Here is a 19,345-nt window from a genome sequence, read left to right on the forward strand (position 1 = left end):
TATAAAAAGCAACAATGAACAACAAGCACACACAATGCTTATACACAAGTCAAACAGTTACTGTGTGTTGTTAACAACAATACAATAGTGCAATTGTGCAGACTGCAAAGTAGAGTCTGTGAGTAGTGGAAGACATACTCAGATCTTAAACTTCAGTTTAAGCAGAGACAACATAGTCTAAGTAATAGTCCTGCATTTGAAATTCTTACAATGTAAAAGTACAAAAGAATAAAAGAATTGCCAATTTCAGAATAATGTAAATATTTTTTGGAACACATTCATTGATGAAATAGAGTGTTCATCACATAATGTTGCAACTGACAAAGGTCGAATTGATTTAAATTACTTTATATAATTGTTACTTGTGAATTTTCCCTGTAGACCACTAAAATTGTATCTTATAATATAATTAACATTAAAATGTATTTGTTGAGTTTATTTTGTAGAATTCATCTCAATCAACAGAGTAATTATTGTTGTCAGATAAAGTTGTGTACAGTACAATATTTAGGCTGCTTTTTAAAGGTAGTGGAATAAAATAATTAAGAAGAGCTGCAACAACAAAATAATTCTCAGAAATATATTGCCAATTTTGATAATACATTATGTGTTTCAATCACTTTTCAAGCATAAATGTCAAACATTTTCTGTTTCCACTTTTACATAAATGTAATAATTTGTTGCTTTTCTTATCGCTTATGATTGTAGGCTAAATAAAGTGATTGGTTTTTGGACTGATGGTTGAACAAAAGAAGCTATCTCAATGTGATGATGTGAAACATTTGTGGACTAAATGATTGTTTAATCTTATAATTAATTGTCAGATCAATGGCTGATGAATAGCAACTGAAAAGACAATAGATACCTTATCTTTTAATGACAAAGTCATAGCAGCTAACATTAGCATTCAACCAATCCCTAACATTAAAGTTGGCTAGCTATCTTAATAAATATTAGCTAGCTAACATATTGCTTAGCTAGCTAACATATTGCTTAGCTAGCTAACATATCGCTTAGCAAGGGATTAATGCCTATCAGTGTCAAAGAACAGTATTCTTAGCCTGAAGAGTGAAACGCTAACCTTAGCTACGACCTAATGCTAGCTGATGTGTTATCATGTTGTGTCTCTTGAAATATAGCTTGATGTCCCTCTACATTTTAACTATACTGTCTTTTCAGGTGCAGATCAACCATGAGGCATTGAAATTACAATGGTTACTTCGATACTCTGGTAAGACTACATTGAATGCAACAAAATGATCTACTTGTGAAAGGCAGAAAAGTGAAATAAATGAAATGAAAGTAAGTGCCTATAAATTGCAGCCTCTTAAGTAGGCCACAGTACTTGAGTTAATATAGTTAGTTATCTAACACCACTGATATAGGCCTACATAATGATACAAAAATAGTCTATAGTTATATGCTTACATTTAAATATGAATTTGTGTGTGTGTGTGTGTGAGTGAGTGTATTGTGCAGCTCTGTGACAGCAGGCTGACTCAGTGCAGGGGGGCTGGTCTTAGTCGTCATCACAGCTCATATTTAATTAATGAGGAGGCAGCGGCCACGGGAGAAACTGGCTGCTTCTGGTTTCCAGGCATAAATACAAAGCGGAGCCGGTCTGAGGGAAAAACGGCACAAAAGAAAGCGGAGCACTCTGAGGTTTAAAGCTGAAGACCAAGAGAGTCAGGTAACCAGCTGCTCTACTATAACCGTATTTAACGAAATTATTATTTGACAGTGACACGGTGATGGTGAATGCAGTGATTTAAATATTAACCACAATAACACCTTATCAGTAGGTTTAACTGAAAATTGTAGTTGTCAGCGCTGTGAGCCATCGTTCATTCGTTACACTAAATGTCAGCCAGTTGTTCGTGTAAATACGAGAGGAAAGTGCTGCTCAAAAACAACCTGTGTAAACACACCGCCGGCTGATCAGATCAAATGTTACTTACACTGATGTATTGTAGGTCGCTGTGTGTGTGTTTTTTTGACAACCTGCTCCGGCTGAAACACAGTGGATTTATACATAAATATATATGTGCTTTATTTATTTGCTGTAAAAACGTGTGCTTCGTTTTCTCATGTCTCCTCCACGCGTTGGTTCACAGACAATTAGTGAGTAACTCAGTGAAGTTGTTTCAAACTGCTGCCACTTTGGCATCACAGCTTATACGTGGCAGCTCTTCCTATACAGCTCAGTCCGGCAGCCAGGCAGCAGGATACTATAGGACACACAGAGGAGATCACGCTTCTTATCTGTTCAAAGAGTTCTTTGTTTCTCATGTTATCAACAGTTTAAAGTAAGCCACATTTCAAGTCTGCTGTATTAGATTTTGATAAATCATATTTTTATGCTTTTTTTTAAAATATCTGTTATTGTAAGCTCAGAAAAGGTCAGGTAAGGTAAAAAAAGATTCCTTCAGCTAGTGTTTACTCTCATTGTTCCATTCATTTATTGGTTTCAGATTAGTTCTTACTTATAAATGTTAATCAGTCACTAATAAAGGGGTTTTGATTGATTGAAGTCTGCGGTTATAAATGTTCAAAAGTCGGTAATGAAAAATACATTTTGGTCAAAGTAATTGGACGAACCTTAAAGCCAGATTTTGTACAACCTGACAACCTAAATGTTGCCTGTATTGACTGGCTCATAATGGATCTAAAAGCATTAGTAAATGATTATTTTTAATGTTTATAACAAAGCAAGTAGCTTATATTTATTTTATATGTATTTTCATGTATATAGGGCAAATGGTACCCGCATTTTACCCTAAGACCCTTAGGGATGTATTTTTGATTACAGAAATATATACTTACTTGTGTTCATCAGTTTTTGTTAACTCTGTATTTTCTGTCATATTTGCCATTGTGTACCGATTAAATGTAGTGCGTCTGCTCTGCTGCTTTGATTGCACTACAATTGTCTCAGGGCACTTCTTTCTTTATCTGCACTTTGAGAACATCAAGTGTGGTCTACAGTAGCACAGCAGTGAAGTGTGTGTGTGCGTGTTTGTGTGTGTGTGGTGCTTCCAGTATCCCAGCTTTGGAAAATCTGAGATGAGAGAGAAGTGTGGAATTTCTGGCCTTTCGCACAAAGCCCCCAGACTGCACTGCGATGTCTCTTTTTCTTTACGTTAGAGAGGTTAGTTAGCATGCTCATACTGGCATGGGACTGATGAAGGAAATGCAGATGTGCGTGTGGACACAGCTGGGGCGCAGTAAAGGCCGAGGGACCGAAGCTCAGACCCAGCAATAAAAAGATACGCCTGCTCTTAAAAAGGCCACTGGCGGATGCACTGTACAGTAGATTGCCATTTCTAGGTCAGTGGTAGCCCCCCTCTCTCCTCCCTCCCTCCTCTCTCCACCCCACCCTGAGCCACCTATCTACCCAAGGCCAGCCCACACATTAATCTGCTGCAGTGGTGTCAAGCGTGGAGCGACGGCATGTGGCAAGTGTATTAACCAGCCGTGGAATTACAAGCGACCAGGGAGGGATGCGCAATCTGTCAGCGAGGACAGAGTGTGAAGTGGTTGTACGCTGTCTATGAAATACATCTGCTCTTCATTTAAGGAATTGAGCGAGTGTTGGACTGAAACAGGCTTTACTTTATATTTCAACATTAACAGATTAGATGGCATTTCTTTAAGAAAGGGTGCAAAGAGTGAAGTGACACACTTGCCTGAACTTATCTGACCTTTTTTGACAGAACAGTTTATCAGCTTCGTAATCCTTTTTCTTTAAGTGGAGTAGGGGGCATCCAAGGACACGGGATATACTGTAGTCTTACGAGGTCTCCAGCAAGGCTTGCAGTATGAAGAAAATCACAGTGCGGCGAGGATTATTCACGTGTCGCTGTGGCTTTGATCCCTCCCTGTGAATCTGTTTTCCGAGGATTTCCCCTGAGAAAATGATGCCTTCTAATAACTAAGTTTAACCCCCAGATACCAAAACATGAACAATAAAATAAGGTGTCAATAGCTATCATAACACTGGCCTTGTTAGTAACAGGTTTGTTGAGGTGTGTCTAACATGCGAGCCATTTATACAGACATGAACAAGCCCGCAGTAAAAGTGCATCATCACTGAGATGTGACATGATTGCACTGCGTGAAAACAGTCTCAGGTGTTGGAAAGGGAAGCATCCGTGTCGAACCAACAGCTGGGGTCTCCCGGCAGTACACATTTTCACACCTTATTAATTTGCCCTTTGTACCTTATAGTGATTATATAATGGTTTAGATACAGCGCATATCTTTATTTGGACTTCACACATTACCTTTGATCAGATCTGATTTAATTAGCTGCAGGTTATCAAATCAATATTAATCATGCACCAAAAGATTTACAATCTGCTGCCTGTGTAAGTAAGTTAATTCTATATGCATATAATGATATTCATGGATTGCTCAAACAAAAGGGTGTTGATCACTGGCTGCTGTTAAACAGGGATCACACCCATAACTGTCTCAAACACACAGAGGGTTAAAATGCACACGCCTCCTTCTGCTCCTCCTCCTGTTATTAAAAATGTTGGCAAGCGATGATGACCTAATTTGCTATTTATGAACACAAACAAACACATGCAACAGTCGCGGTTAGGTGAGTAATAAGGAAAAGATGAATCGTATTCTTTACCACAAACGGAACAAACAAAGCCACCGCTGCCTCCTCATGTTGTCAGGTGTGCTGTCTACATTTGTTGTTTGCCACAAAGCAGCGTCCTCTGTGACCCTCACCTCACCGTCAGAGCAGCATGAAAGAGACACCACAATGTAAAACATATTTCATTTATCTAACTGCACATGGAAACATGTTTTTATGAACTCATTTAAGCTGATTCGGCTACTTTCGTCTGATTGTTAGGAAGTTAAAAGTCAGGCGCTGCGTCATCATTTCGGATCAGCTGCTGGGAATCCGACTGATTATCATCCTCCCTTTGTTGTCTGTGTGCGGACGTTTAACGCAAAGCCTTCATAGCTGACACTCAGACAAGAGGCAGAGCTTGAACTGAAACCTGGCTTTATTTGGATCTAACAAAGATGTAATTCTGTGTAGCTCCGTGGTTTTGCAGAAAGGCGTTGGGAACTCGAAGTGCAGACCGGCGTCTCCTCCTGTGTCGTGTGGATGAATCAATATGCAAGCTGTTAATGGTTAAAATAATAGGTTGCAAATCACCAGAAGGACTGACTTTTTTTATAGTAGAAGTCAATGAGTTTTGTACTAAGAGACAAACATAGCCTAAAAAGTCGATCTAACCCTGAATTATTGAGGCTCATTGATTGGAGATAGTTCCCACAATGACTTCAAACTGCGTAAACAAGTTCAGTGAAATGTCACAAACCCGAACCCACATCCGTGTCGGAGGTCAAACTCAGACTGAAACAGGAAGTTACAGAGGTTTACAGAAATCCTTGACCTCTTTACTTCTTCATCAACATATGTTACTCTCACACACACACACACACACACACACACACACACACACTTTCTTGCAGTGTTAGCTGGTGGTTTCCTCTGTGATCCTCTTTGTCAGCCCTCATTGATCATGTGAATCATCCAGCCGAGCTGACGACTGTTAGGCGCAGTTACTCAAAGGTCAAAGTTGAATCAAAGTTCAAAACAAGTGGAAGGGGACACTATCCTCTCTCTGTGTATGAAGTAAACTGCGGCCTATTTTAGTGTATACCGGATGGATGTTAAAACGGTCACAGTGATGTGTGAGCTCAACACTGTGTGCACTTTCTACATTGTACCATATGTACTGCCCTGTGTTCAGTGTTGCTGTGGTAACAAAGCAGGGAGTATGTGTATGTATGTGTGTATTGTGTAATAGCAGGATATTACCATTTTACCTCAGAGGACTTGATATTGTTTCTCATGCATGTCAGTGCAGGAGAAACAAACTAATTTCAAATTAAAAGCCCTCAGATAGCAGCTTCCACTAAAAACATCCTCCATGACAAAAACACTAACTACTTTGTGAATCTCCCACTGTGCTATGCTCACATGCAGCTGTCCATACATCCACTGAGAGCCGCCTTGTGAAGTGGGTAAACAAGGTCGTCCAAATGTGTCCTTGAGCAAATCTCCGTGTAATCGGAGATAGAGCAAAAAGAATTTATTTGGTTGTTTATACTCCGACAGAAATAACAGTGTTGTGTCATGATTCCTTATTCGGACATATTATCAATAAACAGTGTTGTCACACAGCATTACACGGCAGGTAGACTGAATAATGTAATCATGTTGTGGAAAAGAGACTCTGAATTAGGTTAGTCAGTTATAAATACAGCAGTAAATGTCATGTTAGGGAGGATAAGCAACATTTATCAGCTATAAAAGAGGTCTTTGTAGACGGTAATTAATCACACACACAAGACATGGGAGCTCAGAAGAGGCCAAAGGATAAAGTTCACCAGCTGGGTGCAGATAGTGCTTTATCAAGATTTCCCCGCTGGAATAGAAACCTGTAAAGAGTCTATCATGATTTAGCTGAATGGGGCGACCAAGAGGGCACACTTTTTAACATGGGAGGCAAAACTCAAGGTGCATTGGTCAACTTTGGTCATTTTTTGAAGGATAACGACTTGTTTGCATCGCATATTTTCATATGTTTGCAACATTTCTTTGGGGCTCACAAGATTGATCTAATACCAGGTGGTTCACACAAGTTATTAACGTGTTTAGATTTAGAACATTTGGGTCTACATATGCCAAAGGAAGAGAGAACCTGCATGCGGAGAGAGGAGCAGTGATCAGTAGCTGAAAATACCCACTGGAGATATGATATAGGAGTGTACAGTAGGTAGCTAACTGGTATGCAACGGAGTGTGACCCATCAAACCAGCCGCGTTTACAGTCATGAGTTAGCTACTTTAAAGTATTTATCTTTCTTAAGGTATGTTGTGTGTCACTCTCTAAAGAGAGTTTTCTTTCTCTCGCTCACTGTTATGAGTGTCTGTCGCCTGCTGACTCGGTGTTAAAAATCTCTTTCTTCCCTTCCTCCTCAGACTCCATCGAAGAAGAGCTTGGACGGCATGCAAAGTTGTGAAATTTCCTCAGACAGCACTGATGATCCTCTTAGTAGCGGCCTACGCACTCATCGGCAGCCTCGAATAGTAGTTATTGGTGCTGGCTTGGCCGGCCTTGCTGCAACTAGGGTCCTACTGAGAAAAGGCTTCACGGATGTCACTGTCCTAGAGGCCTCAGACCACATCGGAGGGAGAGTTCAAAGTGTTCCGCACGGTGAGAGGAAGTGTTACATGTTGTTTCCTTAAACTTTATGGTAAATGTTTTCATAAGACGGCTAAACATTTTAACTAATTCCTTTTTTAACAGCATAATTGGAAGCACTGATAGAAGTGAGCTGTTCTATAGCTGGTTGCTGCTGTAGCATACGCCGCTCCTGCAGTTGCTTTGCCCTGTAGCTCTGAGCAATTATTTCTGGTTGATGTAAAATGCATCCTACCAGTGGGAATGTCCCCATCATAGTTATATAAGACATGTATATTTATGGTCGCCACAAATACCAGATTAAAAACTCTGTTATGCTGCGAAATTCAGAGAGATTTACCTGCTGGAGAAAGGCAGCAATCAGTGAACCTGTTTGACAAACACTAAGTATGTAAAGGTAAAGGATATTTGTTGAGAAAACTGTCCGATAAGCCAGCCATATGTTCACATAATTAGCCTTGTTTGCCTTAATAACTTGAGTAAATATTCTTATCAGATATTAATTTCAGGAGAAATTAAGGTCCTTTTCACCTGATGTGCTGGAGTGAAGCTCACTACAAAATACACTGAACTGCAGGTCAGTTACTGGCCACTGGTTCCCATCATGACAAATTCTTTTGGCAAGAACAAAGACAAAAAGGGAACAGCATCTGCTCATGGCGCTGACACTGACTGCACATGAAAGAGGTCACATGTATAAACACACTCGTACAGTAGGTCAACACATTTATATCTGCCTCTGTTATGGGAACGCCCTTTGTATGTGGTTAGACGTTGTGCAACCATGAAGCATTTAGCGTATTCCGTCTCTGCCAAGTGATTGTTGACTTGTTGATCAGGTGTGGTTGCGTCACACCCAGTTTCATCAAGTACGTTATGTTAATTGGGTCAATCGCTCTTTAAATAGTCACATTATTATTATTAACATTTAAGTGTGATTGTGCCTTGACAAAGGAGTCGTTACTGTTTACTGATACGTACAGTTTCTTTCAAAGCCAAGCCGCTGATGTTTCAATCTGTGTTTTTCATACACACACTGATCTGTGCTGCTTTTTTTTCTCTATTTGTAGGAACAGCAACTTTGGAACTTGGAGCCACCTGGATTCATGGCGCCAATGGGAACCCAGTGTACCACCTGGCAGAGGAGAACGGGCTGCTGGAGCACACCACAGACGGGGAGAAGAGCGAGGGACGCATCAGCCTGTACACCAAAAACGGTGTGGCTCATTACCAGACCAACGCCGGGAAGAGGATCCCCAAGGACCTGGTGGAAGAGTTCAGTGACCTGTACAATGAGGTGAGGGGACACATGCGCACAGGTACACACATGAATTCACTATTATATGCACTACTTAGTTTATGTGCAAACAAGAGCACAAAGAAAGGAATTGTTCAGCCATAACAGCAAAATATGTATGTGCACATTCAGCTGCATAGGCACAGCAGGGTGTCACTCTAACAAACTGATGGTCTGCAGCCAAACTGATTTCAACAACCTTACAGCAACTTTAGGGGGGATGAAAGGGGGGTGGACAAGTAATGTTCCCTCTCTGCCATGCACCATGCCACTGCTTACAACATATGTCAAAAATCTATATTTATAAATCCTGAGATACACCACTAAAATGTCCACCAAAGCATGCTTAATTCAACCACAAATGGGCAAATATTCCCGCTCGGTGCTCTGTAGCAGCCCCTGTTAGAGATTATCACAGTGTAAGTAGGTCACGTCTGGAAAAGCGGTTACAGAGTGAAGGTATAGAAGGCATTTTGTTTTCATTAACTCTGGTGCATCTGCGTTTTCTGTGTGACCTCGGGGTTCACAATGACCCCCTCCATGCCGTGTCCTTGTGATAAATCTTCTAAATGGAATTACACACCTTTAGAGGCTGTGGTAGTTTCTGCATCCTGAACACTGCAGTTATTCTGTTTCATTTAGCATCTCTGTCAGTTATCGTGTCCCCTAGTTTCCTTTCAGCCTCTGAAGCGCTTCAACGTGCTTTCTTTGTGTTGTATGGATTCTACAGCTCTGATACTTTGGGGTGTATTGATGAATGAATCTGACTGTAAAGCCTTCATGAAGAGTTATTCTAAAGCATGTGAAAACAGGACCGTGCTCCAGGGTCAGCTGACCTTGGTCGCTCTTTGTGATGCTGTTCCACATGCTGCAGAGTGTTGAGGACTGTGTTATCCACCTCGTCTCCCTTGTTCATTGATGATCTTCATGGTCGGCATCATATAAAGATGAGTCATTATGCTCTGGGCTCTACTTTTTTAGTCTTCATCTTCTTGTTGGTAGAGGAGGGAGGACAGATTATTCTATAGACTCTCATGTTAAAGCACACAACTTGGCAGCAGAAATGACATGCCTGTTAAAATTAAATAAGGCTTTAAAGGGGGGTATTATGCTAATTTCAAACTTCACATTTTATTCGACTATATCTGTGGAGTAGCTTAGCATAATTTACAGTTAAAAACTTTTCATTTTTCTCACACTGGTGCTCTGTGCAGGCCATCATACAGCCTCGGCCTGAAACGACTCGGTCAGCTCTGTCCCTTTAAGAAACCCCGCCCCTTCAAGCCCACTTTCTTCTGATTGGCCAGCTCTCTGACATCACAAAGTGTTGTGTGTAGAAAAAACTGTGTGAAACCTGGCGTTCACAGCAGCCTGCAGACTGAGCTGAGAAGACTGGGGATTACTCCAACATACTTTTACCTACAGATTTGAAACTTCACCCACGTTTTGTCTGAACAGCCAACATTGTAACATTACATATATTAAAATAAAAAATATCTTAAAATGTGAAACAGCACAATACCCCCTCTTTAAGTTCTACATAATTAAGGGCATGGCTGCTTTGAGTGACAGGTGTGTGCTGTTAGCTTTCTGCTCACTGTCACTTCAGCCAACACAAGTCATTAAACTTGACCTCTTCTGTATCCACACTCTCCTCTGACTTCTCCTTTGAAACAATCCAGTGCTGACCTAATCAGCCCTGAACTGAACTGAACTGGATTTCTTCTTTCACTTTCCTCTGCTTTCTTTATATCCTTCCTCATTCCCCTTCCCCCCGCGATTAACCCTCGGTTTCTGACCTTTCATCCTCCATTAGGTCTACGAGCTGACTCAGGAGTTCTTTCAAGACGGGAAGCCAGTTTGCGCCGAGAGCCAGAACAGTGTCGGCGTCTTCACACGAGACGTGGTGCGCAAGAGGATCATGTTGGATCCTGATGATCCTGAGAGCACCAAGAGGCTCAAACTGTCCATGCTTCAACAGTACCTCAAGGTGTGTGTGTGTGTGTGTGTGTGTGTGTGTGTGTGTGTGCTCCTTATCTATATCTGTCTGTGACTTCTTGACACCATATCTTTACTCTTTTGTTTTCCACCTAAGATACAGCACATTTGTGAATAGGACGACGCCTAACATACACTAAGTGGACTGATTCATTGCTGGTGTTTTGTTGAGGCTTTCAGCAAACACAGGCTGATTATCTGTGAAATGCATTCATGAAGAATGAAGTCATAAATGTGGAAAATTACACCGAAACTCGGTTTACAGACGTTCAGATCTCTTAGAATGAGGCAGAGGATATGGATGTAATCTGTCTGGCTGCTGGCACTGATAGCTAATGTTAATAAGACAATAATTAATTATTTATTGAAAAAAAGGTCTACTAATTACGAAGTAATCATTGCCTTTATGGCATCCATAAATCATGTAGATATTTAAAAGAAGATATTCAGGTCAGGGTTTTATTATTTAAAGCAGAGCTGCTTGTTACCTACTGCACAGTTAAGCCTTCTTGTTAACAGACACATTTTGTTAACACAGCAGGACTTTCACTATACGAGCCTCAATACAAATAGTAGTGTATAATGGTAGTTAAGCATGCAGGCCTCTTTGTGAGCATTAAATGAATCAAAGAAATGCAACTATTGTTTTTTATCAATTCATTTGTTGACTATTTTTTACATATTTATCACTCATTTAGTCTGAAAATGACAGATAGTAGAGAAAAATGTCTGGCTCGGATTCCCAGGTCGCCATGGTGATGCCCACAGCCCAAAATTAAAACATTGCAATCTTCAATCATATGGAAAAAGAAAAGCAGTGAATAGTTACATTTAAAATGTTGAAACCAGCTGATGTTTTGCACGGTTGCTTCAGGGAAATAGTTAGCCTGGTTCTATCAAACAGTTACAAAACTGCCTGTTAGCGCAGTTAATAGGCTAACCGATTAGCACACTTGAACTTATTTACATACTTTGACGAAAACTGAATTGGAAAAACAACAGTTTGTTTCATTAAAGTTGGTTATGTTACTATTTCCTGGCCTCCAGCTGTAACTTTCCTTGCTCTTACCAGGCAATTACTCTGAGCCAGAGAGCACTTCAGTGTATTTTCTAAAATTACAATCTAATTCTTTTAATGATTCAGTTATGATGAAAATGGATATAAATATATTCAATACAATTTTCAGGTTATTGAGCACAGAATCTTTAAATCATTCTTTGGTAAATAACAGAACTTATCTCAAACATACAGAAGCGAAAATAGAAACAAGTCTTTGACATTCAACGTTTGAAAAAATCTTACATAAAACTTCAGCATTGAGATATTCATTTAAATATATATTTACCTGAGTCCATATCAGTGTTATATTCATTTGAGCGCTCCTCCATACGCTCCAGCCCACACACAGACACACAGGAAACAGAACATGTTGTGAAATGCACCAGGTGACCTCTGCCGTGCTGGCTCACTAAGCTGAAGCAGCAGTAGTAACATATTTTGTATTAAACATGTGCTCCCACCATGTCGAAGCCCATTGCCGATTGTTTCAGAGAAGTTGCTCTAGGGATGAGTCGTCGACATACCTACAGCATGATTTCAATGGGTGTAGAGAGATGAGTCAAAATTCCGAGTGGACCCACGACTGACTCTGTGTGTATGTTCTCTTGTCTCAGGTGGAGAGTTGTGAAAGCAGCTCCCCCAGTATGGATGAGGTGTCTCTGAGCGAGTTTGGCGAGTGGACGGAGATCCCTGGTGCACATTATGTAATTCCTGAAGGTTTCATGAAGATCGTGGAGCTGCTGGCTCAGGACATTCCGTCCCGCACCATCAGCCTTAGCAAACCTGTGCGCCGCATCCACTGGAACTACTCCGCCCAGCATCAGGAGGTGATCACCAAGCGCAGCGACACCAACCGGGACAACAACCACAACGAAAACAACCACAGCTGCCGACCTCATGAAGACCCTCTGATCCTGGGTCACCCCATTTACGTGGAGTGCGAGGACGAGGAGTGGATCACGGCCGACCACGTGATCGTGACGGCATCTCTGGGAGTCCTAAAGCAGAACCACGAGGTCATGTTCTCCCCCTCTCTGCCTGAGGAGAAAGTGCTTGCCATCGAGAAGCTGGGCATCAGCACCACCGATAAGATATTCTTAGAGTACGAGGAGCCCTTCTGGAGCCCTGAGTGCAACAGCATCCAGTTTGTGTGGGAGGATGAGGCTCAGCTAGAGCAGCTGGTCTACCCCGAGGAGCTGTGGTACAAGAAGATCTGCAGCTTCGACGTCCTCTACCCGCCCGAGCGCTACGGCTACATGCTGAGCGGCTGGATCTGTGGGCAGGAGGCGCTCTACATGGAGCACTGTGATGACGAAACTGTGGCTGAGACCTGCACTGAGCTGCTCAGGCGCTTTACAGGTGAGGATACAGAGCTGTGCATTGTGGGAAAAGGTTATCCATCGTACATCCTGTTTCTACCACTAGAGGCAGCAAGAGGAAACTGTAATCAGGGGAGCTATGGGGGAGCTTTTTTGTTTATAGCAGGTGCTAAATGTATTCGAAGGAGGCGGTCCACGGATGATGCGTCATTCATAGCCTGCATAGACCACTAAAGCTGAACTGAAATGAGACGTCAGGTCTACGGAGGATTTCCTGTTTGCGTCACCAGCTGTTCCCGCCCTTACCCTTGAGTCACCAAAGTCCGCTCCTGTCGCCTAGCAACAGGTAGCTAGCGGGCTAAGTAGCTAGCATAACTAACGTTGAATAAGTTAACCTATTATTTTAAAGATAATTTGTTTCAAGACCCCTTTCTTTTTTTTAAATGTGTAACGCTATTACAAAACTATTCGATTAAGATGAAATCAAAACCTTTTACATTTAAACGTGTATTCCTCTGCCGCTTAAGAGTCCGCCATCTCGTTGGCATTGGCGCGTATTGAACCTCGGGATACGTTGGGCCTCGACGCCGGGAAAAGGAGGACACATTTGTCGGCCACATCTGAAGGACCCTTCGAATTGGGACAGCCTTCGACGCGCCGCTGTGACACAATCAGCCTTCAGATATGTCCTTCGAAGGCTGCAGCCCCTCGATTGGGACACAGCTAATGTCTCCAACACGTTAGCGCTTAGCATCCTTGTTGCTGGAATCAGCTGTATGCGACCGTAACCACTGACATCTTCCACTCTCCCGCCTTTTCTTATTGATAAAAAATGTAAAGCTGGGCCATAATCTGACCAGATTTAATACGCATATTTATTAGATTTCTCTGAATTCAAAACTTGTGGTAACTCATTGAATAGTAACTTTTTATATCCCCGCTATCAGCCTCGCAACAAAACGAATCCACCAATCAATCGCACTGGAAGCAGTAAAGATCACTGGTCATCACCTCTCGAGTTACTGGAAGGTTATTACACAAACTAACTTCTTTCTTATAAATATAAATGAAAGCTAGATCTGTGTTTTTATATGCATTTGTTTCCCAGTGGGAGGGGCATAAGACCCTGCTACTCCCCCTCCTGCCACAGTTGAACACCATAGAAGCGTTTATGGGTTTTGTAAATCGATGTCACACAAGTTAAAATTTCTTTGTGTCTCAATAATTCAGAAACCAAAAAGATTTTTAATGACACAACCCAGACAAGTTCTTCCACCTCGGCTGTAGCTGACCCCTGACTAAGAATCGGTCATCTTAAACTTCCACAGTAGCCACGTAAGACTGATCCTGTGTGCTCAGTGACTCATACAAAAAGGGGCTTGGGCCATTGCTTTTTACACAAAGGAAATGACACAAGCTCCAGCTGTGACGTAAGTGGGTCTTTTTTTTAATGCTAGAAGGTTGACAGATAATACAGCTGAATGAGCAGCTAACTGGTCTGTTGACACAAAAGTAACAAGTGTGCAGAGCGACTGATAATGTGTTGGAGAACAAGGTGGGGAGGCCTTATTAGAGACGCAAACACACACAAATGATGTATTTCCGAATTCAGTGATGTAGATATTGCAGTGTATAACGTATGACTGTGGGTTGACTCATTGTTTGTCGTTTGGCAGCAGATTAGCAGTGAGCGGATAGAGATGGCTCAGATTATTGCTTGGTAAAGTGATTGCCTCAGAAATAGGTCACAGTGTGAGTACAGAAACAGTGACTGTCACTTCATGATGAGGTCAGTGGACTTCCTATGGATGCAGACTGAGAAACCGCACACACACACACACACCCGCGCACACACACAAGCATACGCTTTGCTCATTTAGGTCAGTGTGGTTTAATCCCCTCAGCTGTTGCTTAATTACATATAGACTCGCTGGAGCCTCTGTGCTCACACGGGGTCACCAGTTGATTAGTGCTGGCAGATTGGACATCCCAGTTTAAAGCCTCCACTCGCAGTAATTTGAACTGGTTTGATGCTGTCATATACTGGGTTTTCTGTGCATGATTGTTTCTCCCTCTGCTCTCCGTCCTCACGCTGAGTCTCTGTCCCTGCGTCTGTCCACAGGAAACCCCGACATTCCAAAGCCCTGGCGGGTCCTGCGCTCCTCGTGGGGCAGTAACCCATACATCCGGGGCTCCTACTCCTTCACCAGGGTGGGCTCCAGTGGGGGGGACTGTGAGAGGCTGGCCATGCCGCTGCCTTACGCCAACAGCACCAAGGCTCCGGTAAGACGACTAAAACAAAAAAAAATAATAATAAAAGCTCATCTATGATATCCAGTTCAGAAGCGTTGCCCTGATACAGAAGTTCAAGATGCACTTTGTGTAGATTTTTTTTTCTGATTTGTCCCCAAAGTTCAGTTAATATACGAGAAAACTGTGAGGTGTCAATGTAATATTTTAAATTAAGAAAACAACAACAAACTTTTGTCTTGTGTTGGGTTATCAGAATCTGGTTAAGCAAATTAAAATAGATTATGAAGCTGAGAGTAACACTATTTATTACGCACCTGTTATTAACTTATTATTTCCTTTGAGATTTCCTTGAAAGAGCTATACAATTTGCTACTAATTTAAAGTGGTAAATCAAAGATCTTCTCTTTGGCGGCACCTATGGTGATAAACAGTAACTGCGGGAGCACGCTTCGCAGATATACAGACAGTGATTCATGTGTGACGTCCACGGTTGGCTCCAGTTGTAACTCGTGATTTTCCTCGCTGACGGTCGCTTTCCTTTTTAGACTGTTTGCCTTCATCTGAGCGTCCAATTTGTTTCTTCTTCTTTTTTCACTTCTTGTTGAAGTTGTATCTGTAGTCATCGATCTTTTCTTTGTTTGTTCAGCCATAGTAGATTACTGTTTACTTGCAACACTTGCAGAGACCGGAAAAGCAGCCGCTTAGCTCCGCCTACCCTCTCTGGCAGACCAACCACTGCTGGCTGATGGAAAACGCGTCACTAACTGGGCGCCACTTGTGATTTTTTTCTCCACAAAAGTTGCCACAGACACCCAGTCTGTAACACTGCAAATGCAAAGGCTTTCATCAGTGGGCCATAGGCTCAATCACCGTTGTGCTCATTCGGCGACAGATAGTGACTTAACAGACATTTATTTAAATGAAAGTCTTTGAGATTATATCTTTAAGGGGAAATAAAAGTAAGGTCCTTCTAAAATACTTCTCCTTTTGAACCAAACTAAATGTTCAATTACTCCTCCATGACTGGAAAAGTTAAATTGTAAGCTTGCCTGTAGAAATAAGTCAAACTTTTGCATGTTGAGTAAATCCATGGCTTATAGTAGCATTTAATTGGAAATAAACAAATGGACAAAACTGTCTCCATTTCCTTTATAAGTTGTAATAAGCTACGTAGTTCTTTCTTGATGTCTAGCTACATATCCTTGTTATGAAACATTGTGTGTTTAAAGAGTTGTAGAAAATGTGACTTCCTTCACGGCAGTATTTTCCCTGTACTGTACATTCAGCTGTTTACAATCCCAGCAGGCTCTCTGAGAGCATCTGGCTAATGCGGCCGTGTCATCACTACCATGTTACATGACAGCACACGCAGAGCAAATACAGCTGGTGTCAGGGGGGGTTATGAGGGCCGGGTCCTGGCCGGCAGTGTGGACCATGAAACCTGAGGCGCTGTGGGTGAAGGGGGTAAGGCGAGGGAGGGAATAGGGTGTGTGCTCACTTGACACTGCTGAAGGAACAGTATGATCCTAATGCTGAAGTCTTCCAAAGGCGTCAAACTGAAATCTTACGCCCTGAGCTAGTGTAGCTCTCTGCATTCAGCGCACTAACAAAGAAACTGTTATAGGAATGGAAATGTATAAAAAGCGTTAAAATGTTTCACGATTTCATCTCCTCTTAAATCTTTTGTCCTCACCATCCCTGCTCTCCTTCCACAGCCTCTTCAGGTCCTGTTCGCCGGAGAGGCCACCCACAGAAAATACTATTCCACTACCCATGGTGCTTTGCTGTCAGGACAGAGAGAGGCCACTCGCCTAGCAGAGATGTACCAGGACTTGCACAGAGCGGACACCACAAAGCCTAACCTGTAAAATAAACCGAACCTCTGACTCGTGACAAAAAACAAAGCTGTTGAGTTTTACACTTTTTATCTTGATGATTAAGTTATACTTAAAGGCGTAGCTCGGGCATTATTACATTGATAACAAATGGGTATTGTTTCTATCGTACTGTAGATTTGAATCATGTTAAATTTTATTTCAGATGTACTGTTAAAACGTTGCCAATGGTGCTGTCGTTCCTCGTCGTTATCATTCTGTCATGTTTTTTTAATCAGTAATTTAATGTTTGTAACATCAGCATCTGTAATTTAACTTGTTTTTGTAAGTGCCTTCTGTACTTAACGTTATGTTTATTTCAAAATAATGGAAATACTAAATGAAAATTGATAAAGATTTAACAAAATAAAAGTTATATCACGATCTAACAAGAAGAAAAGAGTCAGTCTTTTAAACTCATTATACTCAGATATTTGTCCCTCTGTCCGCTGCTGTCCTGCTGAATGTTTTCCAGGAAAGTTTCGAGCGCAGACAGGAGCTGTTTCCATGCTTTCATCGTCATTTTGGTTTGCTCTTAAGTGTATGGGAGGAAGGCAGAAAGTGAGTGGAAAGAAAGGGAAAAGCTCCAAAGCCATGATGCTGTGCCAACGTGACAGATGGTGCGAGAACTGAGCTCAACCCAGTCCTCACTTGTGCCGGACGACGAGTGATAATTCATCTCTCAGGTGACAAACACGAGCAGGCTGAAGAGAACGAGGCGAGGAAGTTTTAATAACAGAGGATTTAGTTTTAAAGTCCTCAAGTGGCTTCCCTTTAGTGGCAACTAAATTCACACTGATATGGTTCAAATAAACTGCGTGTCCTCAGCTAAATACACGACCCCCTTATGTTCCTTATAGTTCATATTAGTGGGAATAAAGAGGAAGTTTTTTAAAGGGTTTCTTCCAATAGTCTGAGTATATTTTTCATGTGTCTGTTGCCTGGATTTTCTTACATTTGCCATTAAAGAGCATGCTCTCAGCCTCATCAGAGTCAACAAACATTTGAATCATTTCTGGAGCAGACGTGATAAGGAAACTGAGGAGAAGAATGGGTTTACAGTCAGCACAGAAAGAGCTGAAGTGCAGTCTACTGACAAAATGATTCAGAGCCAAGGACACAGAGCTGAAACTTTTCTTTTTTAGAGTCCAACTTGTTGCCAACTATAAATATGAAGGAGCATCAGATGGTAGTTGTGTGAGAAGGAACAGAAAGACCGAAGTTTCAGTGTGAGAACGAAGAGTTTCCAAAGATTTATCAAGCCAAGTATGTGGAGACGGAGCCAGTACAGTTCATGTTCCTCCTCTGCTGATAAGGACACAACCAGAGCTGAAAAAGAAACTTGTTGTGTTTAAACTGTTTGGACAGTCGTTCTTTATGACAGGTGTGTTCACTTCTTCAGGCCTGATTAGACCACCGCTCAGGATTGTGTGTATGTGGACACTGTGCTTGAGGGAATGGAGGAGCCGCTCACAGCTGGAAAAACATGAAATACAGTTTGGACTGTGGTTAAACGGTCAACGATGGCAGACAGGAATCTTAAATTGTAGGAAAAACCCTTTGCTGTCTTTTCTGTTAGTATGTTCTTCTAAATGCTATTAGAATATATAATGAGAGGTAGTATTGAGGTTTATTATGAATCTAGTTAGTATATAGTATGGATTTGGGATACAACATGTGGATTTGAAGGGCCATGCCTGATGAATCTCAGTCCAGCATTTGCTCTTCATTACTTTCGTTTGTCTCCTAACTTTTAGATAAAAATATCTGTGTCAGCTACATTTTCCTCGCTTGAAACTGTGGCAGGAAATTAGGTTGAACAGTATGTGACCAAAACAATATGTAAAAGAGGCTAAAGCTTCACACTATTATCACGTGGAGCAAGCCCTTTCAAATGACACTGCAACATTTCAGTAGTAAAGATAAGATGAAATATTGATTATCTGTCAGACATCACGTCCTCATTGAGAAGGGTTATGAAACCAGTTGGCCTTTGGGTTTTGCATTGAGATTATGTGTACAAGCTGTAAAAGTGAGACTGTGTTTTCTGTGGGCAGTGAACTCTCCCTTCTCCTCCTCCTCCTCCTCCCCGTCAGACAGAGAGGGAAACTCAGGGACAAAGTTCTGGCAGGAGGCCCGGTCCAGCTGGGAAACACAAGAGGCTACAGAGGAGGACTTAACCATTGAGCTACAGAAGGGAAAGTGGTCTGTTGTTTCACTGTATTCAGGAAATAGACACATCGTTACCTAACCCTCACCCCAGGGACACTGAGTTTGAAAGGAATCAGGACTTGATGGATCTCT

The 19,345-nt window shown here is 41.8% G+C and overlaps 1 protein-coding gene across 1 annotated transcript; it reads left to right on the plus strand.

Moving 5' to 3' along the window:
- The first annotated feature begins 1,612 nt into the window (after nt 1-1,612).
- smox (spermine oxidase) lies at nt 1,613-17,376 on the plus strand. Its single transcript, XM_069665739.1, has 7 exons — nt 1,613-1,690; nt 7,018-7,252; nt 8,311-8,537; nt 10,354-10,527; nt 12,210-12,954; nt 15,037-15,197; nt 16,883-17,376. The coding sequence occupies exons 2-7, from the start codon at nt 7,045-7,047 to the stop codon at nt 17,033-17,035; spliced, it is 1,668 nt and encodes a 555-aa protein (XP_069521840.1). The 5' UTR covers nt 1,613-1,690; nt 7,018-7,044; the 3' UTR covers nt 17,036-17,376.
- Nucleotides 17,377-19,345: the final 1,969 nt, after the last annotated feature.

The sequence above is a fragment of the Semicossyphus pulcher genome, unplaced genomic scaffold, assembly GCF_022749685.1.
Source record: "Semicossyphus pulcher isolate SPU_LCO1_2020_fin unplaced genomic scaffold, fSemPul1.0.p SCAF_17, whole genome shotgun sequence".
Lineage (NCBI taxonomy): Eukaryota > Metazoa > Chordata > Actinopteri > Labriformes > Labridae > Semicossyphus > Semicossyphus pulcher.

What these genes read in the sequence shown, in the direction of transcription:
- smox (XM_069665739.1), top strand. Translation starts at nt 7,045, where the DNA reads ATGCAAAGTTGTGAAATTTCCTCAGACAGCACTGATGATCCTCTTAGT. An exon ending in TCAGTGACCTGTACAATGAG is followed by an intron (nt 8,538 to 10,353) that starts GTGAGGGGACAC and finishes ATCCTCCATTAG; the next exon opens with GTCTACGAGCTGACTCAGGA. An exon ending in TGCTTCAACAGTACCTCAAG is followed by an intron (nt 10,528 to 12,209) that starts GTGTGTGTGTGT and finishes CTCTTGTCTCAG; the next exon opens with GTGGAGAGTTGTGAAAGCAG.